General features: G+C 47.3%; 7 protein-coding genes across 7 annotated transcripts; 5 read left to right on the top strand and 2 right to left on the bottom strand.

The window, feature by feature from the left end:
- Positions 1 to 828: 828 nt before the first annotated feature.
- Positions 829 to 3,156, top strand: AO090023000989 (putative AAA family ATPase GCN20; the record flags this gene model as incomplete). The annotated part of the gene is made up of 6 exons (XM_023235860.1): positions 829 to 1,237; positions 1,595 to 1,834; positions 1,893 to 2,066; positions 2,120 to 2,206; positions 2,263 to 2,731; positions 2,805 to 3,156. The coding sequence occupies 6 exons, from the start codon at positions 829 to 831 to the stop codon at positions 3,154 to 3,156; spliced, it is 1,731 nt and encodes a 576-aa protein (XP_023090840.1).
- A 655-nt stretch (positions 3,157 to 3,811) lies between these two features.
- Positions 3,812 to 5,627, top strand: AO090023000988 (putative MFS myo-inositol transporter; the record flags this gene model as incomplete). The annotated part of the gene is made up of 3 exons (XM_001821424.3): positions 3,812 to 4,005; positions 4,089 to 4,385; positions 4,490 to 5,627. 3 exons carry the CDS (start codon positions 3,812 to 3,814, stop codon positions 5,625 to 5,627), a joined length of 1,629 nt encoding a protein of 542 aa, XP_001821476.3.
- A 2,110-nt stretch (positions 5,628 to 7,737) lies between these two features.
- AO090023000987 (uncharacterized protein) lies at positions 7,738 to 8,960 on the top strand (the record flags this gene model as incomplete). Its single annotated transcript, XM_023235859.1, has 4 exons — positions 7,738 to 7,806; positions 7,866 to 8,312; positions 8,383 to 8,680; positions 8,914 to 8,960. 4 exons carry the CDS (start codon positions 7,738 to 7,740, stop codon positions 8,958 to 8,960), a joined length of 861 nt encoding a protein of 286 aa, XP_023090839.1.
- Positions 8,961 to 9,521: 561 nt separating this feature from the next.
- Positions 9,522 to 10,830, bottom strand: sec13 (GTPase-activating protein SEC13; the record flags this gene model as incomplete). The annotated part of the gene is made up of 5 exons (XM_023235858.1): positions 9,522 to 9,846; positions 9,920 to 10,329; positions 10,420 to 10,450; positions 10,516 to 10,631; positions 10,828 to 10,830. 5 exons carry the CDS (start codon positions 10,828 to 10,830, stop codon positions 9,522 to 9,524), a joined length of 885 nt encoding a protein of 294 aa, XP_023090838.1.
- A 460-nt stretch (positions 10,831 to 11,290) lies between these two features.
- pex20 lies at positions 11,291 to 12,285 on the top strand (the record flags this gene model as incomplete). Its single annotated transcript, XM_001821421.3, has 2 exons — positions 11,291 to 11,404; positions 11,479 to 12,285. 2 exons carry the CDS (start codon positions 11,291 to 11,293, stop codon positions 12,283 to 12,285), a joined length of 921 nt encoding a protein of 306 aa, XP_001821473.1.
- Positions 12,286 to 13,617: 1,332 nt separating this feature from the next.
- AO090023000984 (uncharacterized protein) lies at positions 13,618 to 14,412 on the top strand (the record flags this gene model as incomplete). Its single annotated transcript, XM_023235857.1, has 1 exon — positions 13,618 to 14,412. One exon carries the CDS (start codon positions 13,618 to 13,620, stop codon positions 14,410 to 14,412), a length of 795 nt encoding a protein of 264 aa, XP_023090837.1.
- A 1,348-nt stretch (positions 14,413 to 15,760) lies between these two features.
- AO090023000982 (putative RSC complex subunit Sfh1) lies at positions 15,761 to 17,701 on the bottom strand (the record flags this gene model as incomplete). The annotated part of the gene is made up of 4 exons (XM_023235856.1): positions 15,761 to 15,862; positions 15,925 to 16,009; positions 16,084 to 17,256; positions 17,349 to 17,701. The coding sequence occupies 4 exons, from the start codon at positions 17,699 to 17,701 to the stop codon at positions 15,761 to 15,763; spliced, it is 1,713 nt and encodes a 570-aa protein (XP_023090836.1).
- Positions 17,702 to 18,415: the final 714 nt, after the last annotated feature.

The following is an 18,415-nucleotide window of genomic DNA, read 5'->3' as shown; positions in this document are numbered from 1 at the left end:
ACAGGCCCCATGATGTGAAAAGAATTGACATCGGTGGTTAAGGGAATAAAGGGGGAGAGAAGCAAGATCTTCAGATGAAGCCTACTAGTATCAGGTGATAGCATATATATACAGCATGTACGTAAACCCGACACTTGGGATAGGCATGTCCGCCCGGGACCTCTACGGAGTATGGAGAGGCTGAGGGACTGAGCGGGGGTTCCCTTCTGCGAAAGACCAACCAATCCAGAACGGCGTCGACTCCACTTCCGCCACTCCGCCAAAGTCATTCAACCAGAGCGGGAAAAAAAGGGAAGAAAAAGAGAAAACACTCCATGATATTCTATAGACTCACATAATTGTTCGGTGCTGCAGCTGAACTAGTGTCATTTTTTCTTCTCTACACTTTGAGTCTCTTCGCCATCTTAAAGAAGCTTTGTTCTTGGGTAGTAGTGAAACCAAGATGGAGGCAGAACTTCAGTCACAGATTCCAGGTCTCGACCATGTGATCTCAGAATACTCTGTGGTAATTGTTTCTATGGATCTTACGATACGCGCTGGAAATGGTGAACTAATGAATTATAGGGCTACCTGACACATGCTTCAAGGGCATATGTTGAGGACGCAAATGCCCCGTCACCATTGGCGGAAGCCGCTGACATGGTCACTGAACTTCTGGTTTCTGCTTCCGGAGACTTCTCCGACAATAATGAAAAAGCTATTCGGAACTTAGTGGAAAAATTCATTTCTTCTTTGAGTTCTGCGGATGGTGTCGATGCGGAGCGGAGGCAAATGCCGTTCACTGCTAAGAAGCTAGACCAGGCCATCAATGTTGGGTCCCAGAGAAACATGTCCTCGACTTTGGGACTTGCTGGTGGAAATGTCGACTTGGAATCTGCCAACAGCAGGAAAGTAGAGTCTCGCGTAGACCGCAAGAAACTTGAAAAGGCAGAGCGAAAGATCCGTGCCAAACAGGAGAAAAAGCAAATGAAGATGGTGCAATACGAATCGTCCCGTCTCCTCGACCAGCCAGATAGCACCATGTCTTACGAGGAGTTCTTCATGGCTGTTAACCCGCTCCAGCTGGGCTCGGATTCTGCAGCAAAGAGCAAGGACATTAAGATTGATAGCATTGACACCTCTGTTGGTGGTCATCGAATCCTGACCGACGCTTCTCTTACCTTGGCGTACGGTCGACGGTACGGTCTTGTTGGTCAGAACGGTATAGGAAAGTCCACTCTTCTGCGGGCCTTGAGCCGTAGAGAAGTCGCTATCCCAAGCCATATATCGATTTTGCACGTTGAACAGGAAGTATGCTTTCAGGTTTTTTTCTTTTTCCTCACCACCACCCTTTATTATCATTCTCTGGCCCGATTTGCCGTGCCCTTCTGACGATTTTAACTAGATCATGGGTGACGACACTCCTGCTCTGCAAGCGGTTCTAGACGCAGATGTATGGCGAAAGCGTCTTCTCGCAGACCAAGATGTCAGTATTACTTGTCTCGACAATCTTTGTCCTCAACAAGTCCGTCCCTCTGACTTATTTTGCAGAGAATTACGAAACAGTTGGCTGCGCTAGAAGCCGAACGATCTTCGATGGCAGACACCTCTACAGATGCTGCCAGGCTTGATCACGAAAGGGAGGGCCTAGACATAACCTTAAGTGATATCCATTCCAAACTTTCAGAAATGGAATCGGACAAGGCCGAATCGCGCGCTGCCAGTATCTTGGCTGGTCTTGGTTTTTCACCTGAAAGACAGCAGTTTGCAACAAAAACCTTCTCTGGTGGTTGGCGAATGAGATTAGCTCTAGCGCGAGCTTTATTCTGCGAACCAGACTTGCTTCTTCTAGATGGTAAGCTCTTATCGTCCCCCCACCCATTGTGAAGGAATATGAGTCTAACATGATACAGAACCCTCCAATATGCTGGACGTTCCGTCCATTACATTCTTATCCAACTACCTCCAGGGATACCCTAGTACTGTTCTTGTGGTCTCGCACGACCGGGCTTTCTTAAACGAGGTCGCTACCGATATTATACATCAACACTCTGAAAGGCTGGATTACTATAAGGGGGCCAACTTCGGTGGGTCGATCGGCGATATGGACGCTCAAGTGACGCTAGCTAATATATTGTAGACTCGTTCTATGCTACCAAGGAGGAACGGAAGAAGAATGCGAAGCGTGAATACGAGAAACAAATGGCAGAAAGAGCACATTTGCAAGGTTGGTGGCCGACCCAATCGAGTATGTCCTGCCAAACAAGGCTGATCATGTTCAAGCATTCATCGATAAATTTAGATACAACGCGGCCAAGTCATCCGAGGCGCAATCTCGAATCAAGAAGCTTGAGAGAATGCCAGTCTTGGAAGCCCCGGAGAGTGATTACGTTGTGCATTTCAAATTTCCAGATGTCGAAAAGCTTTCTCCACCCATTGTACAGATGTCCGAGATTTCCTTTGGTTATTCCAAAGATAAGCCCCTTTTAAAAAATGTCGATCTCGATGTGCAACTTGACTCTCGGATAGGAATTGTTGGACCGAACGGCGCTGGTAAAACCACAGTGTTGAAGCTGCTAACTGGCCAGCTTGAGCCAACTTCGGGCCTTCTTTCGCAACATGCTCGCTTACGTATTGGATACTTTGCCCAACATCATGTTGATGCTCTGGATCTGACGACCAGTGCGGTAAGCTTCATGGCAAAGACCTACCCAGGAAAGACAGACGAGGAATACCGCAGGCATCTGGGAGCGTACGTTGAACCCTCTGTTAAGTTCACTTGTTTTGACGCTTGATTGCTGATGTGCGATTTCTGCCTTAATTAGATTCGGAATCACTGGAATGACTGGACTTCAAAAGATGGAGCTCCTGTCTGGAGGACAAAAATCTCGTGTCGCATTTGCTTGCTTGTCGTTGACAAATCCACACATCTTGGTCCTTGACGAACCTTCCAACCACCTGGATATTGAAGGTATGGATGCATTGTCTGAGGCATTGCAGAGGTTCGAAGGTGGTGTCGTGATGGTATCACACGATGTGACAATGCTGCAGAACGTCTGCACTAGTCTTTGGGTGTGCGACAAGGGCACAGTAACCAAGTTCGATGGCACCGTCAATGCCTACAAGAAGATGATCAGTTCACAAGCCAACGAAGCAGGTGTAGCAGTTGCCCACTAGATAGGGAGCATTTGAAACCCAACGGGCTGAAAACATAAGCTATACTATATTAGAGTGAATCTATATGTCTTTGCCCCACTTCGTCTGCAGCCTACGAGTCAACACCTACTAGTAACTGTCGCTACATAAGGGAAATGGAAGGTTGCGTTATGTATCCGCTTACGGGGCTATGTGCTTCCCTGAGACCATCTTCGATTGTTTTATGCTTGTCTGGACATTTTGTTTCAGAAGCATGATTCTTGTCTGTGATCATTCAGAGAGGCGACCAATATGAGCGCGTGGCTATATACAGGTAGTGGCTAAGCAAGATAACTACTAAGTAATATCTAACCACATCTACGTGGTATCAGGCTTATAGTAAGTCCTATCACTTGAATGAATGGCAGTAGAACTGGGCAAGTTTTTTCAAAGCCACGAGATGGTAAGCCGAACGGATTTGATCAGTTTTATCAAGCTTTGATGAATGTATGCCCGAGGTACTACAACATGAAGATGTGTTTGCCTCAGGAATTAAGCCATTAGTGGGTCCCGTGAGATGCCAAAGCTAAACCTCTTCCGTAGCTCCCATGCTTCCCTTGGCATCCAGTTCCTACCGCTCAGTCAACGTCTCTGCGTGGGTTGGCACTGTTTATTATTAGGAATATCCTTCTTAAACATGGGCACTAGACATGAAAACGATACATTGGACCCTAACGCTCCTCTACTTATTCTAGATGGACACACTACCCACGACCCCCAAAACAATGAAGAAGATAGGCACATTGATAGCGAGTCAAACTACTCGGGAACTCAATTTATATGGGCATTGACATTCTCTGCTGGTCTTAGTGGGCTATTATTTGGTTATGAGTACGGTGTGGCCGCTTTCGCTTCTCCTCGAATGCAAATGGCCCCTGTGCTAAATTCAAATACTGACAACTGTGATCGTGAAGCACAGGGGTGATTTCCTCAACGCTCGTATCAATCGGCACGGATCTCTCCGATCGCGATCTTACAACACTAGACAAAAGCCTAATAACATCTTGCACAAGCTTGTTTGCTTTGGTTGCCAGCCCCCTTGCGGGGGTTCTGGCTGACAAGTTCGGTCGCCGGAAGGTTATATTCGTTGCAGATGCGCTGTTCGCTCTAGGTGCTTTTGTGCAGGCAATCTCCAATGAAGTATGGGGCATGATTGCTGGTAGAAGTATTGTTGGGTTAGCTGTTGGCGGCGCGAGCTTGGTAACTCCATTGTAGGTCGATATCTTGTAAACAATAACCCTAGAAGAAGTCGATCGAGAACAAGCAAGCTGCTTGCTTAGAATGATTTCTCGTTCCTAGCTAATTGTTTCATCAGATACATCTCCGAATTGGCACCATCCAATATGAGGGGCAGACTGGTGACGATTCTCTCCTTGTTCATCACCGGTGGCCAAGTTGTAGCATACATCGTGGGTTGGCTCTTTTCCTTAATTGACGGAGGCTGGCGCTGGATCGTTGGCCTTGGAATACTTCCGGCACTCTTTCAGCTTGTTATCCTCACCGCTCTACCTGAAACTCCCCGATGGCTGGCACAAGCAGGATTCGAAACAAATGCTATAGCTGTCCTGGGAAAGGTCTACCAGGGTCATCCAGACAGTGACTGCATCACTAAACGAATTTTACGGGAAATTCAGCAGGAGGTAGCAGAAGAACGGTTAGGTCATCCTGGTGGTTCTTCTGGGGCTGGCCAACAGTGGATTCACTACGTCTTGCAGCGTACCACAGAGCTCTTCTACGTTGGTGGCAATAGAAGAGCGTTGATTATAGCGATGATGCTACAAGGTTCGCAGCAGCTCTCGGGCTTCAACTGTCTTATGTACTTCTCTGGCATTATATTTTCATCTCTCTCCTTTTCGTCGCCGACGCTCACGTCGCTGTCAGTGGCCACGACTAACTTTCTTTTTACATTGCTTGCATTTACCTACATCGATAGGATCGGCCGGCGCCGAATCCTCCTCTATTCTATACCTATCATGACAATATCTCTCATCGTTTGCGCACTAACCTTCTCTTTGGTGTCATCAGATTTGTCCTCTTTTCCACTGACACGTGCAGGGTCCAGTGACACCGTGCCAGATGATTCAATGCTCCCTATCACTATTCTCTTGTGTTTAACGGTTTACACGGCTTCTTACGCCTTCGGGCTTGGCAATGTACCCTGGCAGCAGTCCGAGCTGTTTCCTTTAAGTGTACGGTCTCTCGGGTCTGCATTCGCTACAGCAACGAACTGGGCCTCAAATTTCGTTGTCGGGCTCACTTTTCTTCCCATGATGGAACTATTGTCTCCAGGGTGGACCTTTGGGACCTATGCGGTCGTCTGTGCAGTTAGCTGGTTTGCTGTGTGGGCGATCTACCCTGAGATGAGTGGGCTCGGTTTAGAAGAGGTCAAGGAACTCCTCGCAGATGGCTGGGGTGTCAAGGAAAGTCTGGCGAGGACCCGCAACGACTCCTAGAAAGCCAGAAAGAAAAAGAAAGAAGTTAAGAACTAGAGAAATAGAGAGATCTTACACATGTACATGTATGTATATGTTGTCATTGATGGGTAGACCTAGGAGGAGTAACCAAAGATATAGGACGATTCTTAGACTAAGGCGCAAGGCGAACTTCCCCTACCGACATACCTACCGGCAACGATTTAGGGAGCTATCACCGTTGCAGTCATAGAATTTCTTGTCAAGTCTTTCACCCATTCTGGCAGTTTGTGCAGGAGGTATCCACCATGGACCAAAGGATTTCGGACTAGAAAACCAGGTGTCACCAGAGTCTACGGTTCCAAACGAGAGGTATGACTTATATGAGCACCTCTACTGAAATGAATGGCCTTGGCAGGTTCTTCTCCCTTACTCTTGAACATTGAGGTTAGTCCGCCCAATGCCTGTACAGACCGTATTGGTGCAGATACTCCCGCATGAAGCGCGTAAAGCCCAAAAAATTTTTTGAGGGGGAATGTTGGGTAAATAGCACTTTATTCCAGGGAAGCCTAGATAACAGCTTGGTTAGAGTCACATTCGGTTGCTACGTAGAGGGTATGACACGGGTAAAATAGCAACTACTAGTGATATCAGGTTGCACTTCCCATCCCCCTTGGGTGACCGACGAATGAAGTGGAGGGTCATATGCCTACTGCACAGAATACTGTTGAGATTGATATTAAGCATTTCAAATTCGGTTTGGGGGTCGCCTTCTGATTATTGGTCGTAGATGTTGAATATATGCGCCACGTCCGCATTAGCAGATTCGGACTGAAGACGGGTAGCCTCTCGATGCTATTATATTCCGTAACATCTTTTTTTGGGAGACTAAGCCACTGGCTATGTTTGAGCACGTCAATTGTGAATCCACGATTCACGCCGGGACTGTGGCTACTTACTTCCTCTTGTGTGTTGGCCATCATAGGGCTGTTGGCCCCGAGGTTATCGATGGGTTATGGACAAAAATAGACATTGTAAAGTCGCCCCGGGGGATGATTGATGCAAGTTTAATAGGTAGATGAAAAGGCAGCTCTCACGAGTATGGCCTCCCCTTTTTTTTTAAAAAAAAATGGGGCATTCTGGAAGAAACGCCCTGACAAGTTGAGCAAGCTGAAATGGGCTCAAGGCCTACCAAGTGGTAGAACGCTGAAGGCCTCATTGCAAGTCATGATTTAATTCAACCAATATGTCTATTACCTCAATACCACCCGCGATATAACGTCCAGGTAGACCAGACTTTCATCTCGACCCAGATAGTTATTGAACTTTGAGTATCCTCGTAAGGCTAACCGGTACTGGGTTGGGTATAGTTACTGTATATTATTGTCATGGATTTAACGAGGCTAAAGAATTAAAGCGAGTGTAATCATTAGCCATATGTTGTAGCACATCTGGACTCGAGGCTCAAAGGCATAGTAGACAAGAAGTTTGAAACATCCTTAGAATTGTTTGTACGAATTTCGTATAAGATAATTTTTAGACTAAAAATACTGATATCCTTAGGCACCCTGTATTCCCTGAGCATATTAGAACCTGGTCATGGAAACCCCCCTGGGATGCGGCTACACTATGCAGGAAGATAATTCCCTTCGGTAGTGGCACGTCATGACGCACATAGTGCTCACAATGCTGTGACCATCCTTCGGAAGATAGGGGTTGGTTTGGCCTCAGAGAGGCTCAGGTCAGGCTCCAATCACAACTGAACGGTGAGTGTACCTAAGAAAGATATTGTCAAGTGAGTCTCAGTGTGGACAACACTTGCCTTTTGCATCAGCACCGATGCGATCAGCTATATTTTTTCCGCTTCTCGAACAATTCTGCGCCTTTTTCTGCTGGTCGTCTTCTTCTTGCTATATTCAACAAACTCCGATCCCAGCGAATAACGAGGGGCTGCTCTCAATGTGAATATCGGTTAACTACCGACATAATTCGCGAAGCTGATACTGTTGACTAGTGACAGTTTGCCAGTCACCGAATGTTAAAAGTTCAGAGCGAAGTGTACATTGCAAAAGCTTTGAAGCATACCTAGTCGGGTGACAGCAAGAAAGACAGCAACGCTAACGTCTGAGAAGAAAAACACCAACGTGCAATAATGGAGCGGCTGGCCTTCCAAATATCTATCCGAAGTCAATCCAACCTGTTCCAGCGACTTCCGGCTGAGGTACATTCTCTGAATTTTTCTGTGTTACCAAGTCAGCTGCTAAAATTTTCATGCTTCAGATAATCCAATACATAGCTTGTCTACTGCCAAGTGATGCTGATGTTGCACATCTCTCCTCATGCTGTGACATTCTAGCTCAGAATCTCTTACCTGGGGAATCGTCTGTCTGGCGATACCGTTTCATGAAATTGTATGATACACCCCCAGGCCGGAGTTCCTCTGAACTAAAGATCGAGTATCAGACTCGTTCGATCGTTCTCTCCCAGAAAATCAGTTTTAGATTTGGCCAGAAAGAAGAGCAGCTACTATGGTTGACGGTGATGCAAGGCATTCTCCTGGAGGCTCTAACCGTTACGGAGATTGACGGAGTGGTCTATTCAAAGACATTCGAGCGTATCCGCGAGGCACTTCAGCTTTCTGCTCCAGACATCCTCAACAGGCCCCTAAGCGGCTATGGAAACACGAAACCAGACCGTCCGTCGGATCTATTTTGCGGTCTTCAACTGGTAGGGAAACCAATATATGTGCATGTGAGAACTGTAGAGCTAGCAATAACAATATTCTTTTTCTTAATAGTGTCTAACCGGCCTAGCGCTTGACCCAAAAATGTCCGTTCGTTGCCTCCGAACAGACTACGATATTGCAGACGTCTACTCTTACCAAACTGAGATCACGAGACCATTTATTGATATAAAGAAGCTAGAGCTACCGACCATTTTGCATATCCGCAATTTCTGGGTGCGGCATTTGCTGAGCCCTAATGAAGCTACTTACTGCACTTCTTACGCAAAGCTACCTGTAGACCAAAGACCCAGGGTATGGTCTACTATCAAGGAAAACGTGGAGCTGGGCACCAACTGGGTGGGTTACTGGTGTAAGTCACAGTGTCTAACCGCACTTGCTCAAATCAAGCATAATTCCAAACAACTAAACTTGCCCTGAAGCATGCGTCCATCCCTACCCGGAAACAGTCACCAAACTCGAAAACCGGCAATCATGCGCTGACTTGAACACACACTGGATGCAAGGGGACACTGATCCATTGGTATGTATTATAGCAAAAGACATTTGGGGGGGAAGACAATGCTTACACTGGTCAACTCCCAGTTCTTTCAAATCAGGTCAGACCTGAACACCTTGAACTGGCCACCTGAGTTTAACAGAATAATCCCGATGGTTGGGCCAGAGTCTCATCGCTTATACTTCCGTGGGCTCCAAAAACTTGGCGACGATCTATATCCAGTGCGCGGCTTTACAGAGCCTATTCGAGGATCGCAAGGCGGCTTTCCCGGTTGGCAGCGTATCTGCTTTGCCATTTATGCCGCAGACCGTGAGCAACTCCCGCTGCTTCTCGAGATTGGCGAATCGGAGCCAAGTGACGTTGAAGCAGCATGTTTACTAAGCGAGCTGTGGCCACCAGGTGAGCTGGAAACCGATTTTCTTTGGATTCAAGGTTATGAGGGAGTGATCCTTCCCGGGGGTAAGATCATGCTAGGACAATGGGTCGATATGATTGACACGACAGAAAGAGGGCCATTCATTTTTTGGAATTTGTGATCACACATACACGCATATCTTGTTAACTCTCTGGGGCATCACCTAAGCAAGCCCAATATGTCCACCATAGCAGGATATGAATTAAAAAGATTGGGTAGGTTCTTATGATAAAACAGAGAGGGGAGGGGAGAGGAAGAGGAAGAGGGGATGCATGAAAATTACTCCTCAATATCCTTCACCTTCTCCCATTGTCCCTTGAGATTCTCCTTCCACAAGCTGACTTTATTGTCTCCTCCACTCACAGCGAGGATGTTTCCGCTCGGGCTCCAACTGACCCTCCAGAGCACAGTATCAAATTCGAGCTGCTGGCTGGCCCACTGACCAGGATTCGACACATCCGAGGTCCAGATGCGAACAGTTTTATCTTGGGAGGCAGACGCGATGTAGGACTTGGAAAGGATGCTCGGCGACCAAGCAACGTCTCGGACCCAATCGGAGTGGCCTTCAAGTGTCTGGGAGAGATTATAGGACTTAGTTTCCGAGCTGCATATTTATACAGCGTAATTAGTATGTTTCTTATTCAGGTAGTAATGCGGAATTTGCTATGTGTACGTACTTGTAATCCCAAATCTTGAGCAGATTATCGCTTCCGCCTGTGACGAACCTTCGCTGCTGACCCGGTCCAGGGTTGGCACTGATCAGGCTACCGGGAGATGCCGCAGGGGCCCAGCTAATAGAGTTCACACCCATTCCATGGGCGTGAAAGATCTGATGAGTCCAGCTATTATCCTGGAACTCAAGAACACTGACATGGCCGTCGGAAGAAGCGCAAGCAAGAAGGCATCCACTCTCGTGCGGAGCCCAGGAGACCATGTTCACCGAGGCTGTGTGGAGGGAGAAATCAAAGACCTTTGTCCAAGTGTTAACAGCGACAGGGGATGTTGTGTTCTGGTGTTGTTCGCGCCAGATGAGGACCTTTCCATCATAGGATGAAGAGGCCAGAATTGTACCAAATTTAGGGTGCGCCTAGAGTCAGAAGCAAGAAATTTGTCAGTTCAGGGCTCAGTTACGATGAATATAGATCCATATGAGATGCTCGGGGAAGTTGGTACACACCCATGCGATACACCAAACTGCGCCTTCGTGTCTATTACATTCGTGTTTTCTCATTTCAGTAATCGCGTGTTCAATCACAGAGAAGATGTTTCTCACCCTTTAAGAGTTTCCACTAGGCGATGCGTCTCACCTTCGATCTCGAATATCTTTATTGTCTTATCCGACGAGCAAGTCGCTAATCTGCGGCCATAGTAGTCCAGGCCAGCGTCGTGCTGCGTGTCGTAGGTGGGTCAGCTCGGGAAATGCATAGCGCTGGATTTAGATATGTTCTGTCTTTAGCACGTACAATCATGTCATCGTGTCCGGAATTGGAGATAATCTGAGCAGCCGCCTAAAAGTCCAGGTCGGAACGTCAATGTTTGGAAAAAAACAAACAGTATTGGGATGGACTGAAAGGGGGAAACGCACCATTTTGTCCAATTCGATGCCTTAGCAAGCCCTATAGGACTATATTTGTAGGATATTAATTGTTGGATCTTTTAGCGATAAGTTTTGAGGAAGAGGGCGGTGGTTGGAGTGTCGAATCAACAGGCAAGCAAATCGACACAGTAGCAAGACACCGCCAGCTTGTCCGTTTCGCAGTGGGAGGAGCCGCATCCAAATCTTATCTTATCGCCTCAGACCACCTTGGCACGTGAGACCGGCCTCGGCTCTCCTCGGCTGGCTACCCCACGCCTTCTTCTGTATGTACTTACATGTCGACTTCCTTTTTTTCAGTCTCATAATTGATCCCCCCTTCCGTAGAGGGCTCTCACTATATTTGCCTCCAAATTCAGACCTATATCAAACTCTGTCGATTGCGTTAGATTGTATATTGGGTCTCATTTTCACCGAAGATATTCTAGCACCCAGATTGTGCTTTCTCGACATCATGAGTGATGCTCTCTGTGGCCCATCCAATGCTCTTCAAAATTTCCAGAAGCATGCCTCTATTGATCGGACACTGCAACAGGACAGATTAGTTTCGCGACAATCGCATTCTCAGGTAAGTTCTAAGTCTCACTCTACATCCGTGTGGATCGCATCTTCAACAATACTAAGAGCTGGTTTACGCCGTAGGGCTTTCGGTCACAAAACCCCAACGAAGGTACCCTGGATCCCGAGTTCGCTGCGTTCGAATCCAATATAGCAGGAGCGTCACTCCCCGATTCACAACATCCGGCCCACTTCGCTACGCCTCCTCATTTTGCGGTACATAATCAAGTAGAGAAGCACAATTGGGCAGCAGACTTTCAGAGGCTACAGATTTCCGGCTCGTTGCCTCTAGCTCATCAACAAGCTGGCCCAGCCTCATCCCCAGCGTCGAACCTTGCACAGCATGGTTGGCGAAACGATTTTCTAGCTCAACAGCGGCAACCTCGTCCTGCTCAGCAACACCAACCTTTCGCTCAAGGTTTTCAACCTTTTCTTACGCCTAGTTATCCTATACACGAGGCTGCAGGAAATACTCTTTCGCCCGCGCAAGATCTGACAACTACCCAGCTACCATCCACTGAAGCCTTCGATGAGTCTGCCTTTGAAGCTGCATTTGAACAAGCCAAGGCGGATTTGGCCTCACAAACGGCTGATCACGCGCAAGAACTTACCAATGAGACCACTAATCCGGATGCAACTGTTACTTCTCAAGTTGAAGCCATCAGGATTGGTTCAGACACCATACCTCAGACCGAAAAGGATGACGCTCGAGCACATTACAATGACCCAGACGAGCTTGCCCGAACGGCGGGACAGCTACTGGAAAGTGTCAGCCACGATCAGAGCCAGAAATTTCGGGAAAGCAACTTCCTTGCTTTGATGCGCCGTATCCGAGACCGCGAGGTTCATATCGAAGGAGATGAGTTCCGTGAAGTCAGTACCAGTCCGTGATCTCTAGAGTTTCGGCTGGCGTGGCACGAGCGCTGGTATATTTTAGTCTATATATGCCGGCCTTTGTTCCTGCTAATCAGATCCCAGACTGTACAGCCTCTACATCCTGGTGGCAAGTATTATCCCGAAGGAAAAACACGTACGCAGCAAGGGCGAAACCCGTACACGATGGCAAAAAATCACGGCAATGGCAGTAAGTAGTAGAAAGAGCACAAGGCACTATCGGTCTGTTTGCAGCTTAGAGCCGACATTTGAGACACGGTACCTGACCAAATGGGTAATGTACTACTTAGATTCTGTTTATGGAAAGTCCATTCTGTCGGATATCGTACTACCTGCGCTTGGAGGGAATGACACATCCAAGCACGCGTCTCAAGCAAGTACGATCAACGACCTAGGCATAGAGCCTGATGAACAATCTCTTCATGAAAGTTGGATGTTCGGTGATCGTTGGGCTTGATGTATTTCCCAGCCTTATCGTCCTGGTCTGTTCTTATTTATTTGGAAGGTGTATCGGCGGGTGAAAAGCTTGTTCGTGGAATATACATAGCATAGAACACGGGGAGGGTGGTGGTGACTTTTGGTTACATAGTCCGTCGCATGGGCTCTCACTTTTCTTTCTTTTTTTTTTTTTTCTTTTTCTTTTCTTCCCCCCTCCATTGCCCCCCTGATCCTTGTGGTTGCCGGGGTTCTCACGAGAGATCTGACCCGCACTGACCCGTCAACGAAGAGTTGGATGTACAATACCGTACCAGATTACTGGTGGCCAGGCATTCACGTGATCCTATTCTCCTATTGATGATCGAGAACAATACCAAACCTGCCGCGGCTCAATAAGGAGGCCGGGACCATTGTTGCAATTTTATGGTAGTGTTATTGCGTCCCCTTGGCGGTAATGACGTGCTTGACTCGATTGGCTCTCTGCCCTAGTACTGGGGGCTGGCTGGGATACAGTCCTGTCCTATCAACATGGTGTTGTGAGCAGTGTTGGTTATCAAGGGAAACACGACGTGTAACGTTATTTATAGACAGATGTTGTGGTTGTGGGCAAGTTGGCTGTATATTCTTGCTTTGGAGTCACCATGTTTCGCTGTTCAGCTTAAGCGGGTTCCTAGTTTTCTCATATTTCATAGCACATAGCATCTCAGCACCCGTTTCTTTTCCTTTCTCGATATATATATATATCTAGTACTCCTTGTCCCAGGACCTTATTGATCTACGATTCTTCCTATCCGTGCTTTGTGGTCAATTCCCTGCTAATTGCTATATGGCATACACACTTCTACTCTTCGGATCATCTATATCACGGCCGGCTATCACAGTCAACGCAAAATGCTTCCTCCCTCCGATTCCTTGCTCCATCAACTACAGAAGCTTGCAGAAGCAAGAGCAACCGCTCAATATCAAACGAGAGCGTCGCCCCCACCGCCATATTCAAGGAGAAATGCACCGGATCTTGCAATCACCGAGAACGATTTGATTGACAGCGACGAGCTAAAAGATGCTGATGACGGCGATGAATGCATGTCCTGGGGGTCTGGTCCTAGCAATGGCAGCCGTCACCACGCCGCCCCCGTCAGCATCCACATCGACGCATCGATCAACGTGCGAGGGAACGGTAACACCTTAATCATACCGTCTGTGGCAGGCCCACAGCAGGGCAACGGCCCTACGACACCTTCCTCGCTGCCGAGTTCTACGATGCAGCAGCAGCAATCAGCACAGCGACATCGTCAGACCAAGCTAACAGACATGGCGACGTCGATTATTACTGCACTTGGCAGGGCCAGCCTGCTTCCATCGACTGAAGACGGATCTTCACCCGTGGAAATCAATATAAACTCAGGAATAAAGATCGAAGGAAGCCGAAATGTCATCTGCACAGGTAACAGCCTCCCCTCAGGTCGTTTCCCCGCGAAACGACAATATGTCCAGATTGGCGGAGTGGGGAGCTTATTTGAGAGGGACAGAAAGAGACGCGCTGACTCGGTACGTCCTTCCTCACTAGTAGAATACCTTGATTATGAAGCGTTCTATCCATTAGAGGCACAGGGTGTTACTAACGCTTTACATACAGGAGCCACCAGAGATGCCCCACTCAAAAAGATTTTGATATTCTATCTATGAGCCTTACATGTGTTGCTGCCTGCCCTGTGGGATACTTAGACGATCGCTGGTCCTCAGATCAATTTGCACCAGAAATAACCTGATAGGCATCCACAAACTCTCATATAATTCATAACAGCATAGAAGAGAGCAGAGTCGTTCTATATACAATTGGCGAATTTGCCAGGTATCCTGTTGATTAGTACTGCCTAGACCTGTCTAAGTAAGCTACCCTACGAGCAACAAAGAGTGGTCGGATGGAACAAGAGTCACGGGATGAGTTACCCTTAAACATGAATAAAAGGAATGGGAAGGTGGAAAGAGAGGATAGACGACATATGTCGTCCATGCTATAGGGGACAAAAAGAAAGAAAGAGAAAACGAGCCCCTAGTAACTGATCACCGCTCTCTCAGCCATGTTAGGTGCTGAATGAAGGAAGATCCTATTGGAGATAATAGAACTACCGACTAGTGAACAGTCACTAAGTAACCCATATCTTAGATTTAGTGGTAACTTGCACTACGGCGGTGATCGGTATCAAGCTTATACGCTACTCAATACACGGGCACCGCGTCTAATAATGGTGAGTAATTTCTGCCTCCTGGCTAGGTACCTGTATCGTAAAGGACTGGCCAAAGACATCCGAGAAGATAATGTTTACCCTGTTGAGGATGAGCCCACTATACTTACTTGCATCTTCTTGAGCCACAGTACGTTCAATGTTTTAAGCCTAAGATTTTCTTTCCCGTCCTCCGTACTACACTGCTAAGTATCAGAACCAAAAAAGAAAAAGAGAAGATAATAGTGATAATAATAATAATAATAAAACATAACAAAAACATAAACCGCCCACTAGTCAGAGTAACCAGTATACATATCGGTAATACAACAGTCCAGAGCAAAACCCTGGAAAAGAGATAAGAAGAGCAAGATTGAAGAAGACACTGAATGAAATGAAATGAAGTCTTTCTCCTAAAGCAAGGCGCACCGGAAAGCTGCAAGAAGAATGCAGAGGGTAATAAGTAAGAGTTGATGATAATAGTGATAAAAAGAAAAAAAGACATCAGTCACATCAAAGACGCCGAATCCTAACTATGAAGGGTTCATTAAAGATATCATGGCCAAAGTTGTTAAAAAGTACAGGGACTATGTTCCAATCCTGAAATGATGTAGGATGCAGCCTTTCGTTCCACTAAATGTGATTAGGTGTTGAGCGCGTAACTGATCTTATTGACCGGTGAATGTCAGCTACGCTCGACCTAGACGTTCCTGGCCTTCTTGAGTGAAGGCTACGGGACTGCCGTCTTACCGAAACCATATGAATAGACTGGCGGCAAAAGCCGAGCCAAGAATGTCCATCTATTGGGACTATGCTCGGCCAATCGGTATATCATGACGGTGTAGATCTCTGGACCATTCTGGTGCAACTTTATCGCGTTCGTATAGAAGACCACAGTTGTGGCAGAGTGTCTGGAATCCAGTAAGTCAGTGAACCGAGCATAGTGCGGACTTGACAGTTGTATTGCTCCTACCCTTGGACCAGCAGGGCCATCCCGAACAGCCCAAACGGCGGTACCCCATACCATGCAGTTACTGCAACGCCAGTTTTGCCGTTCCCTGTTGAAAGCAAAGAAGAAACAGTCAGCCATAGAAGGTTAGGAACAGCAAGGTAGCAGCGTGAGAGGACAAACCAATCGGATAATGTACCGCCGCCACCGCCATACCCAGCGCCGGAAGAGGTGTCTGGGGTTCCACGGCCACCAGGTGTACCTCCTCTTCCCAATGGGCTCAGGCTGCGGAAACGCCTTTTTCGTTTGCTCCTTTCTCCCCTACCTAGAGGGGTCTCGCTGTCGACATCAAAATAGCCCCCGCTACCTTGTCGTGAAACGTCTGGAGTGATGCCTGCAGTAGAAGAGAACCTAGCGGTTTCTCGTCGTAGACGACGAATCTGCCGTTCACGATCGCCTTCCCGCTTCTCAATTTCTTCCTTTGACAACGTCTCCACCTTGGGTTCCCATTCATCGCCGAGTCCCTCCGGGTCATAACGCCAACCGGCCTCAGTGCCATTGGCCGCTTGGTTGTCTATCTCATTTCCATAGCCGCCAATGCCACTGACTAGACCACCGCTTTCACAAACTTCTTTCTTCAACTTTAGAACAGCTTCATAAATACCATGTGCAATAGCCCCGACCCATTCTCCACTAAGACCCAGATCCGCACAAGTAATTTTCGCGAATTCCTCTGCCATGCCCGGAGGATGGAGCAGAGACCACTCGAACTTGTCAGTGTATAACTTATTTTGCAGGTTGATGTTGAGATTGATCATGCATCGGTATGCATCATCTGGATTCAGGAAACTGTCGTTCACAAATGGCTCTTTGGTTACCGTAACTGTGTTGGATCTGCTATCAGGCGTGGCGGCATGGGTAGGAACGGGAGTTGCGGATACATCGCGCGATACACCAGCTTGGCTGGCAGAAGGCGGCTTTGGCAGTGTGCTTTGAAATAGCGGATGTAGCGCAACACCAGCATATTCCTCTAATTGTTGACGAATTTGATTGCTGATTGCCATTGTCATGGCCTGTGGATTGGGTAGATCTAAGTCACGAACAAAGCCGGTAGCGAATTCTTCAGGAGTCGCTAGCGCTTCGTGAAGGTTCCAAAGGAATGTATCCTTGATCCTGTAGGCAGGCAACGGCTCGGGTCTTCTATAGCCGGGGAGAGCAGGGTTGATACCGGGGTCCAAAACAGTCCGGGGCAATTGGAAGGGCTCTAGAGGTTGATGCGCTGGAACCTCTAAATCAATGCGAATGGGTATTAGGGTAAGGGGGAGCTGCGCCTGAATCTGCAGTTGGTCGGCACAGCTGCATAGTAGCAAAAACTTAAGAGTTAGCATCCTTCGCAAAAGAGTAGCTTCAGATGATAGAGTAAGGGAGTGGTGATTAACAAAGCATACACAGGCCTCAGCATCCTCTTAATCATCCAATCCCGAAATACTCCTTGAACCTCAACAGGAGCGTGAACTTCTTTCCCTAACTTTTCCGCCAAAGGAACCTTGTCAATAGTCGACTCTTCTCGTCGAAGGCTTCTCAATCCAGTGGGTCGTCTAGGACCTTCACTATCCTCGAAATCATCGTCGTCAAACCCATCTTCGGCGTAATTTATTGCTGCTGTTCCTCGCTTTGTCATTCGCGGTGTCGGACCAGTTTGGCTTGGAGGAATGACCGGTGTGAGAAGCGCGTTTCCATATTGACGGACTCGCGGAGAATAAGAAGTAATATAGCCTCTGAGGGGGGACATGTTGGCCATTTATGTGGACAAGAACATGTCCCTTTCTGGTCTGCCAGGGCGCTCCGATTTGCGAACAAGCAATTCTTATCTTAAATGCGGTCAACGAGAGGGTGGAGGAGAATATGTGAAAGTTGCAAGTGAATTGGCGAGTCGCTTCCACTTGAAAAGGCGATCGATAAATCTGGCAGTGCGGACGGGTCGGCCTGGGTCAACGACTTACACAGGTTGATCTTTAGTACAAGCTAAAGCTCCTCTGACGGTGATCGCGGTCGAGCTCCGCCTGTTCTGCTTCGTCGCGTTTTCCCACTGGATTGTTCACACTAATCCCGTTTCGGAATCATAGTCACGTGTATGTAGCGAATTATCGCCTCTATACTCATCCCTACTATATAAACCGGCGAGGTCGATTCCAAACTTATCGGGTTTCTATTCTTTCATTTTTTTTTTTCGTTGTCTTTTTTTACCGGGAAAACTTGAACTAGAAGAAGAGACATAGAGAGAGACAGTGGTGAATTAGGTCCTAAGATTGTATTGTAGATGTCTAGGACTTCCTCAAACAAGAATGTTATCACTAGTTGAACAAGGGGAAAAAAAAGAAAGATGTAGAGGATAAAATGTCAAGTATAGACGGCAAGCACAAAGAAAACAAAAAGAATAAAAAGAAAAAGAGGGGTTATATCAATGCATGGAGTCCGCCAGCTGGTGGAAACAATAAACAGAATGACACTACCC

This window comes from Aspergillus oryzae, chromosome 3, assembly GCF_000184455.2.
Source record: "Aspergillus oryzae RIB40 DNA, chromosome 3".
Lineage (NCBI taxonomy): Eukaryota > Fungi > Ascomycota > Eurotiomycetes > Eurotiales > Aspergillaceae > Aspergillus > Aspergillus oryzae.
Note: the sequence above shows the minus strand (reverse complement) of the source record. Positions and strands in the feature narration are given on the sequence as shown.